Source organism: Neopelma chrysocephalum, unplaced genomic scaffold (genome assembly GCF_003984885.1).
Source record: "Neopelma chrysocephalum unplaced genomic scaffold, ASM398488v2 Primary Assembly neopelma1_143, whole genome shotgun sequence".
NCBI lineage: Eukaryota > Metazoa > Chordata > Aves > Passeriformes > Pipridae > Neopelma > Neopelma chrysocephalum.
In genome coordinates this window covers 2,243,746-2,255,474 of record NW_020897805.1, presented here as the reverse complement: position 1 = coordinate 2,255,474, position 11,729 = coordinate 2,243,746, and the positions used below count along the sequence as shown (strand labels likewise).

Sequence of the window (11,729 nt, the reverse complement as noted above, 5' to 3'; positions counted from 1 at the left end):
TTTCCAAGTATGTAACTTACTTTTTTTTACTTCAGCTTGAGATGGATGTGTCTGAAACTTGAAATTACAAGACTGATGAATGCAGAAAGGTTTGATTCTGTTTTCATAGATAAATTCTGTACTCATTTGCCCTAAAGCAAGAGCTGTGGTTAAGTGTCAGAAGTGAGCCAAAGGCTTGGTGACCAAATAGTCATATTGGTTTTTTTAGTTCAGGTTTCAATATGCACAAATAAAACCCTCTCATGCATACAATTCCACATGGAAGTGGTGTAGCATATGCAATAAATAGGTGACTATGTATCATGTTTCCCCATACCTTAGTTTATTTAACACAGATTATATTTTTAAGTGCTTTGAGTCATATTTTAGTTTCACTTCCATGAAGAAAGTTTCAGCTATATAAGGTCAAGCGGTCTGTCCATTCAGGATGCATCACTTCCTTCTAGGAGCTGACAGATTAAATGAGCTTCCTATGCTTTAGACACATCAGATACTGCTTTATCCTCATTGCTTAATATGTTTCTTCTGTGGAAGTATTGAAGATAAGTAAGAACAGCAGTTTAAGTTAGTTATGCTTGTAAGGATTTCAAGAGTATGATCTCTCCACTTTGGCTGATGCCAGCCTCTCAGCTGTTTCTAAATATTTGTTGGACTCCTATTTTACTCCTTTCTGTTGCCTGCCACATACCTGAAATCAATGAATGATATAGTTAAGTAAGACTAGCTTTATGATGTCAAAATTTGTATGGGCATGTATGTTAGTAACCACCAGATATCCAATATCTTCTGAAAACATCCTCTCTGTGGTATTTGTCTTGTCATTCTGCAGTGATGTTTGCCAAACTCCATGTACAGTTCTCTGGGCTGTTACTCTTCATCTTCACCAGCTCCTCAGTCTGGATCTACATCTGCTCACTCTCTGTAAGAGGGAAAGAAAATGTTTCCTGTGGATTCTGTTGCAGGAAGAGGAAGTTTTGCAAAACTGTGCTCTCATCTTCTGCCCTTCATTTTCCCAGGGTCTGATAATTAGCCAACCAGATGACACTGTAACTCTGGGGCCAAAGTCATGCAGAGAACATTGAAAGAGAGTATATAAAGTTATAAAGCAGCCAGGGCAGAGATGTATGTATACTGTGTGTTTAAAGACTTAATTTTTGTTGGGGCAGTTTATCCAACATAAATTAAAGAACAAATAATATTGCACACCCAAACAGCATCAAAATGTCCTCTGCTTTCAAGATTCTGTCTTTATTCATAGTTTCTCCAGAGCTTCCTAGCTTTTAAAATTAAAGAGACATAAATGCAAGTTTTGTTTATTACTCCTTTTTCTTTCTTAGTTATATTCATAATGATGGGAATAAGTTGAAATTTAAATTGTATTGACTTTATTCATAGAAAAAGCCCAAGGAAGTCAATGGCAAATATGCTGTTCATTGCAATGAAAATCACATGCAATTACCCTGAGGATATTTATATTCTCCGCTTGTTGGAAATTTGTTGATTTTAGTACTTTGATAACTGTTTAAATGGAATACTGAGGTGAGAAAGTTGTAGCATGCCAAAAGATATGCTTAAAACATAGTGTATTTTTGTCTAAAACTTTATTATCGTTGCTCACTTTGTGCCTGAAACATTCTCTGCCAGCTCTGGTCAGGCTGTCCTGTTATTTGCTGTCCAGAGAAGCAGTGCCTTCCTTCTCTTCCTGCAGTCTCCAGTCTCTCACAGGACATCTCCAACTCATTATCCAGAAACAATGCAATTTTAACTAACTCCCTGCACAGACTTTAATCAGTAGTGCACAAGCAGCACACCTGTGCCAACTAACTCTCCTGCACACAGTGGTTACCTCTGCTAACCAATTTCTGTTGGCAGAACCCAACCAGAAGTTGTATTGCCCAACAATTCGCAATCCCACACTGGCAGTAATCATTCTGTGTTTCAGTGGTGCTCAGTGTCCCTGTACAGGACTGGGGTGGCAGGGCCTTAGTCACAGCACATTCACATTGTTGTCAACTCCCCTGCCCCCTGACAACTCATACCCAGGCAGCTCTGTGGGAGAACAGAAGTACCATCACCCCTGTCTTATAGAAAGGGTATGGACTTAACAACAACAGAGCTGGAAATAGGGGAGATGGGATCTGCTCCAGTCTTGAGTCTCAAGGACAAGACTTCATTAGGATTCTTATTCCTGTCATCCCTCACCAGTGTGCAAGATTGATGTACCCAGACTACAATAAACTACAAGATGGAGCATGCTTCTCACTGCTACCCCTGTGCTTTTTGGAAAGACAATTTAACTTATGCATATCAAATAGTTTAATAATCAATAAGCTCAAAGGCTGATGTTTTACCAAGAAACTTCAGTAATAAAGTAATAATGGCAGTTCTGAGTCGTACCCTTCTCCTTTCAACAGAGGAAGAACAGACACATAAGAACAAGGTTTTTTTAATAAAATTTTACAATCCATAATACAAACAATAAGTTAAACACAGTAAAAAATAATTAAATAAAGTGTGAGGTTCCAGCCCTCATACAAATAATGCAAATCTATAAAACAATTCAGATCTATAAAACAAAGACAAGTTTAAAAATAAAACCAAGAATAAGTTCGGGGGGAGGGACTAACTTCCATATAATATCAGTTACATCAATGGAAATAAATTTCTCACTTTTGACACCTGCAGCATTCAATGAGTGCCAAGTCCTTAAACCTTTTCCTTATTACAGATGTACATGTAGAGAGGTTACATAGCCACATGTTCCAAGGGACCCAGGCACCTACAGAAGTCCAGCAACTTTCCAATACATCTTCTTACAGCACAGTTCTTAAGTGGAATAGATTAAGACTTTGTCATACTGACACAGCTACTACATTTTTTTTTCCACTTTTTAATGCAAAGTCTGATCACTCTCTCAATACTGGTTTTAACTGCTTAGGTTTGTAGCACTTGAGTCTTAGTATTATTCAGTATAATGAAGAGAGATTTTAGTCTCAGGTCATGTATAAAATGAATACTGAAGTTAAAACTGTACCAATATTTCCAGACCAAATGCTGGTTCATAAATGAAGTGGACAGATAACTTGTTATGCATAGTGTCGTGCATGGGAATACTCATTTAAATGTTAAATACTTTAGCTTCCCACTGAGTGGTTTTCAGGTAATTCAGAGTAGTAAGATAATATATCAACCATCTCTCTGCCTCATGCCTCAGGAACACTGATGTGAGTGGCAGACCACACAAGCATTTAAAATTAAAGCCTCTTATGACATTCAGGTCTTTACTGTCCTGGTGCCAGTACAGGCTGAATCTTGTTCATTTCACTCCAGCTGTAGAAAAAAGGTCACTTTGGTTCAGGAAGAAAATTACTCTTGGCAAGCACCCCATTCATTTTGGAGTCAATCCAGTTAAGGTATCGAGTAACTCTGGTGTAAACACCAGGCTTGTTTTTCTTTGCACAGCCATCTCCCCAGCTGACAATCCCATAAAGCATCATCCTGCCATTGTGTTCACAGACCATGGGGCCACCGGAATCTCCCTGACAATAGAAAAAGAACATATTAGCCCATTTTCTGCAGATGGAGCCTTTATAACAGAGAGAATGTGGTTATTGCTTTTCTAGAGTTAAATACGGTAGTAAATACCCTCAGGCTAAAAGTTTGATCTTTGAGAACATTGATTAGATGGGACAGAAGGTTTGGCATCTGTTGTGACTTGAACAGTCTCCATAGGTAAGGAGTTCTCTTGTTCCACATGCCAGGATACAGAGAGAATAGTTACCTTGCAAACAACCCTTCATCCTAAGTTTATAATCACAGATTTTAGGCTAATGATCTAAGCCCAAAGCCAGCATGCCCAATTCTTCACAGAATCAATTGTCTCCCCGTCCATAAGGTACTTTAGAGGTACACTTGAGGACACTTGTTCTTTTTAGTGACTCCTCTGGCCACTCTGCTCTGTGAGGGTGCAGGGAAGTAAATCTAGTTTTGAGGAACCTGGGGGAGATCACTGTCCCCCAGTAATTTACCTCTTATCTCTTGCAAAGCTATAGTTAAAGTGCAAGCTGAGATTAGAACAGTTGCTGTATTCCTCTGATGCCTATCTATCAGCCTTTACTTGAATACACTGTAAATGAGGTAAATAAGGTCTTGAGGAAAAAAATTACTAAAATACTGTATTTCTTGCACTTCCAAAGGAAGGTGTGGAGAGGGGCAACACCTAACTCTAGGTTACAACCTTATTCCATATATTTGGCCACACTACGGATCGACATGACTGGATATACTGAACTCCTGGTACATAAAGAGAGACTCTTGTGACTAGTAAAATTGCAAGACGTCACCAATTGAACCATACAGTGTACATGCATTTAGAATTCTTTAGAAGATAAACCAGTTTTACCTTGCATGCATCAGTCTGCCATGTGGGATCTCCAGCACAGACCATGTTGTCAGTAACTCTGATATTATCATAGTATTCATATTTGCATTTTCTCTGTGATATTAAGTTCACAGTGGCTGACATCAGTCTTTGAGCATAGAAGATGTCATCTGCAAACAAAAGAATATTTCACTATTTTCACCATCCAAGACAAAAAAACTCCAAAAAAACACAAAAAAAGGAAAATCCCCATATAACACACTTTTAGCACTTAAAATTAGCATAAGCATTCTAGTTCTGCATTGAGGTTCCTATTTCCAGCTTATGCAGTATTAGTTTGCTTTTACTGTTAATATATTAAGTTTCAGAGAGAAGAACAAGTATTCCAAATACAAAATATAAATTTTCCTTTTCAGAGAGAAAGTTTGATGGTTTTTGAAGGACGTTCTGCACAAATGCAATCCTTTGCTAATACTCTCACATGGCTGTAATTTTTTTTCTATCCCTCACCACATCAGGAATGAAAAAAATTGTGGTTTACATCTTGGCTTACTTTGTATGGTTGATAAGTGTGAGAAGCATCAGATAAGAAAATGCCATGGACAACTAGAGAAGATGCCAGCAAAGATCATCTTTGAGAGATGCACATGGAGTACATAGAATAGAAACTTTTTTTAATACTTCACAGATCACGGTGTGAAAAATATCAAGTTCCCACACTGTGGAAGTACAACTTTGGAAAGGAAAATAATTCACTTACAAAAATCTTGTTTTCCATAGCCAGCTATTTCACAAGGGGTATTGTCTTGTAAGTAAAGGTTCCTCTCTGGCAGGCAGACTGTTCTGACATATTTGGATTCTACTGCACACTGTCCAGAAGTTGTCCTTATCCTTATCAAAGCTATGAAACAAGTCAGAGAAGACACAGTTAGATCTGTAAAGCAAGTTTTTCCCCTCAAATTCTCCAACAATAAGAGTATTTGGAATAGTTGCAATTATATTTAATTCTCATTATGTAGAGTTCCCCTCTTTGCTTTTGGAATGACAGTCATTATTTGCTAACAAAATTAATTTCCCAGCACTGAAATTGGCAAGTGTTCCAACATGAACTTCCTTCCTGGAAGGATAGGGGCTGATAGCTCAGAGAAGAGAGACTTCTGCAAGTGTATATTTAGATGATTTAAAACCTCAACTTCCTGACTGCTACTTTCGCAGCAGCAGGAGGAACCTGGAAGGGGTGGTAGAGTTCTAAGCATCAAGTGCAAGAGTGGCGAGTCTGTTCTGTGCAAGTTGCAAAAACCCATCTCTGACTTTGTTGCTCTAGGAATAGGCTTGTGAAATCCAGAGACTTATAAAAGTCAGGATTAATTCGGGATAACCTTCAGCTCATGTGGTGCCTGATATGTCATTCCCATGCTACATGATGGAAAACACCATGCATGCATTTTTTTGTTGTTTGCTATACATAGTGGGACCTCTGTAGTCACAGAATAAGATGACAGAGATTGAATGCTGCCAACAGTGCTTATGGAAAAGCCATGTCTTGCACAGGTCCAGGGATAAGACAGGCTTATAGTTGACTGTCTGCCAGGTAATACATCTGATATGTGCCACAAACCAAATTTATACAAGTGGAAAAACCTGTGCTCAGCACAGGCCTAGTTTTCAGGCTATTCCTGTTCCCTTCATCTAGAAACACCTAGTTCCTGTTCCATTTCATCTCATCTCTGGTTCTACTTCTTCTAGAAGATATATGCCACAATTACATAGCCTTCATCTATGCTCAAAGTTATAAAGCTCATATTAAGATGACACTTACCGATATCATTCTCATTGCCACCTGTGTCATCTGTAAAATCTGGATGAGAGATGATGTCATCAACCATGAATACTTGTTCCTTATCATCAGTAACATTCAGTATGGACTTTCCAAGGTAGACTTTATAAACAGATTTCTTTAGCTGTCTTCTTGACCTGAGAGAGTAAAGAGATTGCTGAAGAGTACTGATTTCTGAGAGTGAGGTCAACAGTTCAGATCCACTCCCACTTCTGTTTCATGTTTATTTTGATGTTAAGAAAAAACAAAATTTAATCAGCTTTGAAAGTTTATCCAATACTCTAAAGGAAAGCATTCTGATTTTCCATTTGAAGAGATTAATTTAGGTGTTCAGACATTTTGAAATGCACACCTATGTAGTTGCTACTAGTGCAAGGTGTTAGCATGAAGAATCCTCTGAAGGATGCCAAAAGGATCAGTTTTCCACAGGAAAACCAACAAAAAATACCTGTAGATGTATTGTTCATACAGCTCATAACCATCAGTACAATTACTGAAACCCTGGCTCCAGTACAGGCTAAGTTGTTTAAATGGTGTCATCCACCAAACAGTTCACATCTTGCTAGCTCATTCTGCTGGATGTGGACTCCCAGAGGCTTAATATTTCTGGCTGCTCTTCTTGTTTTGTTCGATCAACAGAACATTCTTACTGTGGAACATTTTGGAGGGTTGCTCAGTGAGCAGCACACAAGGAAATCAGTTGCAAATCAGAAGCACACGGGACTGTGAACTTACGGGTCGTGAAAGCAGTGTGCTGCTGTCAGCACCCAGCAGGGGTCGATGAGGCTGCCACCGCACAGGAAGTGGTCCATGCCCCTTATGTTTTGGAAGATACCAGCTATCCAAGGCTGAGACTCAACCTCTGCCCGCCTTCCACCAACAATCTTGAAGTTCTTGCTCATGCTTCTTTGACCACATGAAGGCCCTGTGAAAGGACAAATTTTGTTCAGATATTCTTACAACTGAACATCAACCTTGTGCTATTAAAAATAATAAAAAAACCACAGGTGTCTTGAAACTGATGTTACTTACCACATTTCTCTATGTTACAGGGCATTTCTTTAATGGCACGTCCCTTTTTGGTGTAACACCAGGGCTGGTTCCTTCCATTTGGGTTTCTAAAAGACAAAGAAAGTGTTCTTTTCAGAAAAAGAGTTTTAAAAAAATGATAGTATCTTAATATTAAGTGTCCTGAAAAAACCCAAGTGTTTTGTTGGAAGATACGCCAGAGAAAATAATTCTCAACTATTACTCTTCTATACTGTAAATTATGCAGTACAATCAGCTTCAGTGAAGAACTCTACACTTCAGAGAGTCACATTCCAAATGTTTTTAGTCAAAAATTATCTCTGTAATATTGTTATTTTTTTAAAAACCTGTTCCTCACTGAGCACCTCCAGGGCTGTGACAATAGAAGTCATCCCAGTGAGAGTGATGCTTTTCATACCTGCAGTAGCTGTGTTTGCCCAGTCCAAGCTGCAAAGCATTCTCCAAGTAAGCATTGTAAAAACCCCTCCTGAATAGTGAGGGCGAGTTCCATGGCAGACATTCGTCTTCTGTTGCCATCCCTCTGTAGTCCTCCCCGTTTTGAGTATAGCATATGCTATTAGTGTCTGAGAAAAGAAATATTTTATTAGCAGTATGTTCTTGTTTATAACTGTTCTGTGACAGACATGGATAAAGCCTTTTAATGAGGAAAAAGTTCTTGCAATACAATCAAAAACAGATTATGAAAAATCTGGACTGATTATATATTTTTTTATTACGTTTGTTCTGTATGAATTTGAGCATCAAGTATCTCACATTTTAAAGCATGGGTATTAATTCTTTAATAGTTTCAGTGAATTTCACAATACAATCAGTTCTGCTTCTGAAGACTCACAGACTAAAAAGGAAGGTTGAGGTAAGCAACCTTATTGAAGAGGCAGACAAAAAAAAAGAAGGAGATCCTGACTAAATGTTGCCCCAACATTTAGTTGTTTCTTCTCACTTATTCTGTTACCCTAAAGTGCTAAAGACTATCCAGCCCCATTTATGGGTAATACTTTCACCTGGCATTTCATTTTAATTATTTGACTATCTTTTTAGACCTTTTCAATGAATTTAGCTGGTATTAAGGAAGATAGATACTCTACCTAGTTCACAGTGAATCCCAGTGTATCCTTCTGGGCATACACAACGACTAATTCCACTGAAGAGGTAATAGGTAATGCAAGTTCCTCCATTCAAACAAGAGCATTCTGTAAGTAAAAAACATCGCTAATTATAGACAAAACATTTGAATGATGAGGTGAAATGTAATTACAAACTAGTTTTAGGTGTTTAAGTGTCATTAAGAGCCCTCCTTCTTGTATGAAGATATAATTGCAGGATAAGTTTTTAGGTTCAAGTAGAACAAGCAGATACTTACCCTTGTGATCTGATCTGCGTTTATATAGCATGTTGTAGTACTTCCAGCTATAACCCTAAGGGAAAAGAAAGAAAGGATTTTAAGGAAGCAGTTTATTTTATGGTTTGATTACATTTTATGGGCCAAAGCTCTGTTCCCTACTGCATAGCTTCAACAGTTTAGGTTTTTTGCATGTAGTTACCAGCTGAACCTGCTCTGTGGAATCTGGATATGAATGAAAGTGGAACTGTACTTAAGCAAAGCAGAACAGGGAAGGAAAAAAAAAAATCCCACATCATGCAAACAAACTCTCAGAAAAGCCCCTCCAAGTTGGTCCACTGCATCAGGGAAACATTGCAATTATTTATGCTGTAAGAACCCAGGCAGCATTTAATGGTCAGTGTCCCCAAAACAGGGAAGGAAGCTTCTCCCCCTCCACCAAGCACTGCAGCAAAGATACAGCATTCACCAGCTGCCTCTGTCATTTTAGTGACCTTGGTGCTTCACATTTGGGCCATAGAATAAAAGTAGATTTATACAACAATAGATTCTTGCTCTGTCCTCCAAGGCTCTGCCTCTGCTTTGCAGTCTGGATATTTCTCTCTCCATTAAATTAAATAAGATTAGGCTTTTACTGTATTTCTTCCAGAGGTCAAGTGGGCTTGCTTGAGCTAAAACACGTAATGATAACAATATAGTTCCATAATGTTGGTGAATGGCTTTGCTGATAGACACCAACTGTCATAGAAGTTGATAGTCAAAAATACTCAAATTAGTATCTATTATTACTTTTTTTAGCATCATTTTTACACTTTCAAATAGGGGAGGGGAAAATTTAGCTAAGGCCCAATATCCACCTCCAGAAAAGACCAGCAAGACCTTGGTGCTCAGTGTCCATATCTACATTGCTTTAAGAGAAAAATAGAAAAGCTAGATTTCTTGATTATTGAATGTCTTCACTATTTGAATGCTAGCAGATGTCTTAAGGTGGAACTGAATTGGGAGAAAAACCAAAGGACTCAAAACAGGTTTCTTTGAGATATATGCACAACAGGTATATAGGTACATGCAAAGGCAGTAAAATAGAATTCAAGGCAAAAGCCTGCTACAGTGACCAAAGCAGAAAATGTAGTGAAACCCAGAAGCAAACCAACCCACCACTTATTTCCAAACTTACAGAATCTAGTCCCGTGACAAGGGCTACTATGAGAAAGATGAGTAACTTCATCTTGTTAACTTCTCACTTCGTGCCTCTTCTATCTGTATTATTTAATTCTGAAAATAAAAGAGGAACTTCATGTCATGCTATAGCTTGCAGTGTCAGCTTTCTTGCTTCTGTTGTCCTCAGTTGGTTTCATAATAAGTCACAACACAGCTGATGAAGACTTAAGCATTAACTTGCTGTGGAATATCTGCTTATTATTTCCACATATTAAATTAGAGATTATTGTTTGAAGCTTTTTTCTTGTACACTCAGCAATACAACTGATTAATGAAGCAGGGAAAGGGAAAATGGAAAAATCCATACTCAGTTTTTGCAGTGTGGACTAAAAGTTGGAAGTTGGCAGATTTATTTAGCTGCTGTCCAGCTGTTTGTATGTATTTAATTGATCATTACTACCTTACAACAAAGCACTTAACATCTAACTTCAGAGAATGAATGGGAAAGCTCCTTTTTTCAGTACCTCTGTAGTTACCCACTGCATCTTGTTGATACGTAAGGCTGGCCACCTCACTGAGTGCCTCTCACCACTGCTAACTCTTGAAAGTCTGCTTGTGATGTTACCTCACTTATTTACAGTATTAGAGGCTTACAACACATTCTGTCTTGATTTCTTATATGCAGCTGGCTCTCATAGCCAAGCACATATAGCAATCACACCAAGAGGGACCTGTAAATAATTACCTTGTAACAACAATGGGGAGTACAGTAAAGTAGCAATATATCTTTTTCTCTTTTTTTGGAATGCAATGCAAGTCATGGGATGATTTTCTAAAAAGCATCCTCAGTTCTAGAAAACTGTGAAACTTTAAAAGATTCCATGGGAATCTTAGTTATATTTACATTGGCAAGCACTGCAATAGAAGAGGATGTACGGAACTAAGCTGGTGCTGAAGACTTGCTCCACACTGTACCTGCTTCAGAGGTTTCTATATTGGACTAATTCCATTTGGTCCTGCAGACTGAGTGCCTGCTAATACGTTGATTGTACATTCCGGTTTGGTTTTTCTGGGGAGAAATGGAGTGCAAGTACTCTAAAGCTCATTAGGGCGCATGCTAAAGTTCAAACACTCTGTGGTGTGAACCAAAACATGGGGAATAGAGCACACTGGATTAATTTGGAAAATAGACATGAAAATCAAAGTGCTAATGTAGACACACCCTTTGCTTGTAAGCAGGTTTCATAATGCAAGAAGCTAAATCATGCCTCAAGTACTTGGCTGTGCATGCCTTTCAGATTCAGATGTGATTTCAACAGATATATTTTCCCTTAAACATACTTAAGAGAATTATTTTTAGCATTTTTGGCAGCAAGAAACTTATCATTTGTTACCATAATCAGTTTCTCAGGTCCAACCTTCACATCCCAAATAGCAGTACTGCTGATTCCTCGTTAAAATTCTGACATACTGCAGCACATAGAACTGACCTTCCCCGCTGCTGCAATACTGCATCACATCAGATTATTTTTATTTTTTTTTTAATTTTAATTTAAAGAGCAGCTTCATTCTGTTCGACTTAGACCCGGCACTTCTGCCCTTAGATGACCATCGGGTTTTAAGAGCGCGGCACTTACCGGCGGCGGAGCCCGGGGAGCGGCGGTGCCGATGGGTGCCCTTGTCGGAGCTGCGGCAGCGGCTGTCAGGGCGCAGCGGAGCGGGCGCTATAAAGGGCCGGGCCGGGACCGCCCCCGCTGCGGCCGCTCTGGGGCGGGTCCGCACCGCCCCATCTCCCGGGAGTGAGCCGATGCCGCGGCCCCTACCTCTCTGCGGACAAAAGCTGCTGGAGTGACTCAAGGGGGAAATTTTTAATACTGCTTTTTAGTTTCGGGGGAAGGGGGTACGGTCAGGGAGGGCAGCTTTGTTCAGAGCAAGATTTCTGGAAGGAGCTCCTTGGCTTC

The 11,729-nt window shown here is 39.1% G+C and overlaps 1 protein-coding gene across 1 annotated transcript; it reads right to left on the bottom strand.

Annotated features, from left to right (window-relative positions):
- Positions 1–2,430: 2,430 nt before the first annotated feature.
- Positions 2,431–11,469, bottom strand: PLAU (plasminogen activator, urokinase). The gene is made up of 11 exons (XM_027699993.1): positions 11,406–11,469; positions 9,785–9,882; positions 8,629–8,683; positions 8,354–8,458; positions 7,666–7,831; positions 7,251–7,336; positions 6,954–7,143; positions 6,201–6,355; positions 5,142–5,282; positions 4,403–4,551; positions 2,431–3,539 (listed from the first exon to the last, which is right to left on the bottom strand). Exons 2-11 carry the CDS (start codon positions 9,833–9,835, stop codon positions 3,345–3,347), a joined length of 1,293 nt encoding a protein of 430 aa, XP_027555794.1. The 5' UTR covers positions 9,836–9,882; positions 11,406–11,469; the 3' UTR covers positions 2,431–3,344.
- Positions 11,470–11,729: the final 260 nt, after the last annotated feature.

What these genes read in the sequence shown, in the direction of transcription:
- PLAU (XM_027699993.1), bottom strand. Translation starts at nt 9,835, where the DNA reads ATGAAGTTACTCATCTTTCTCATAGTAGCCCTTGTCACGGGACTAGAT. An exon ending in ACGCAGATCAGATCACAAGG is followed by an intron (nt 8,459 to 8,628) that starts GTAAGTATCTGC and finishes TTTTACTTACAG; the next exon opens with AATGCTCTTGTTTGAATGGA. An exon ending in GGCAGACTGATGCATGCAAG is followed by an intron (nt 3,540 to 4,402) that starts GTAAAACTGGTT and finishes TTCTATTGTCAG; the next exon opens with GGAGATTCCGGTGGCCCCAT.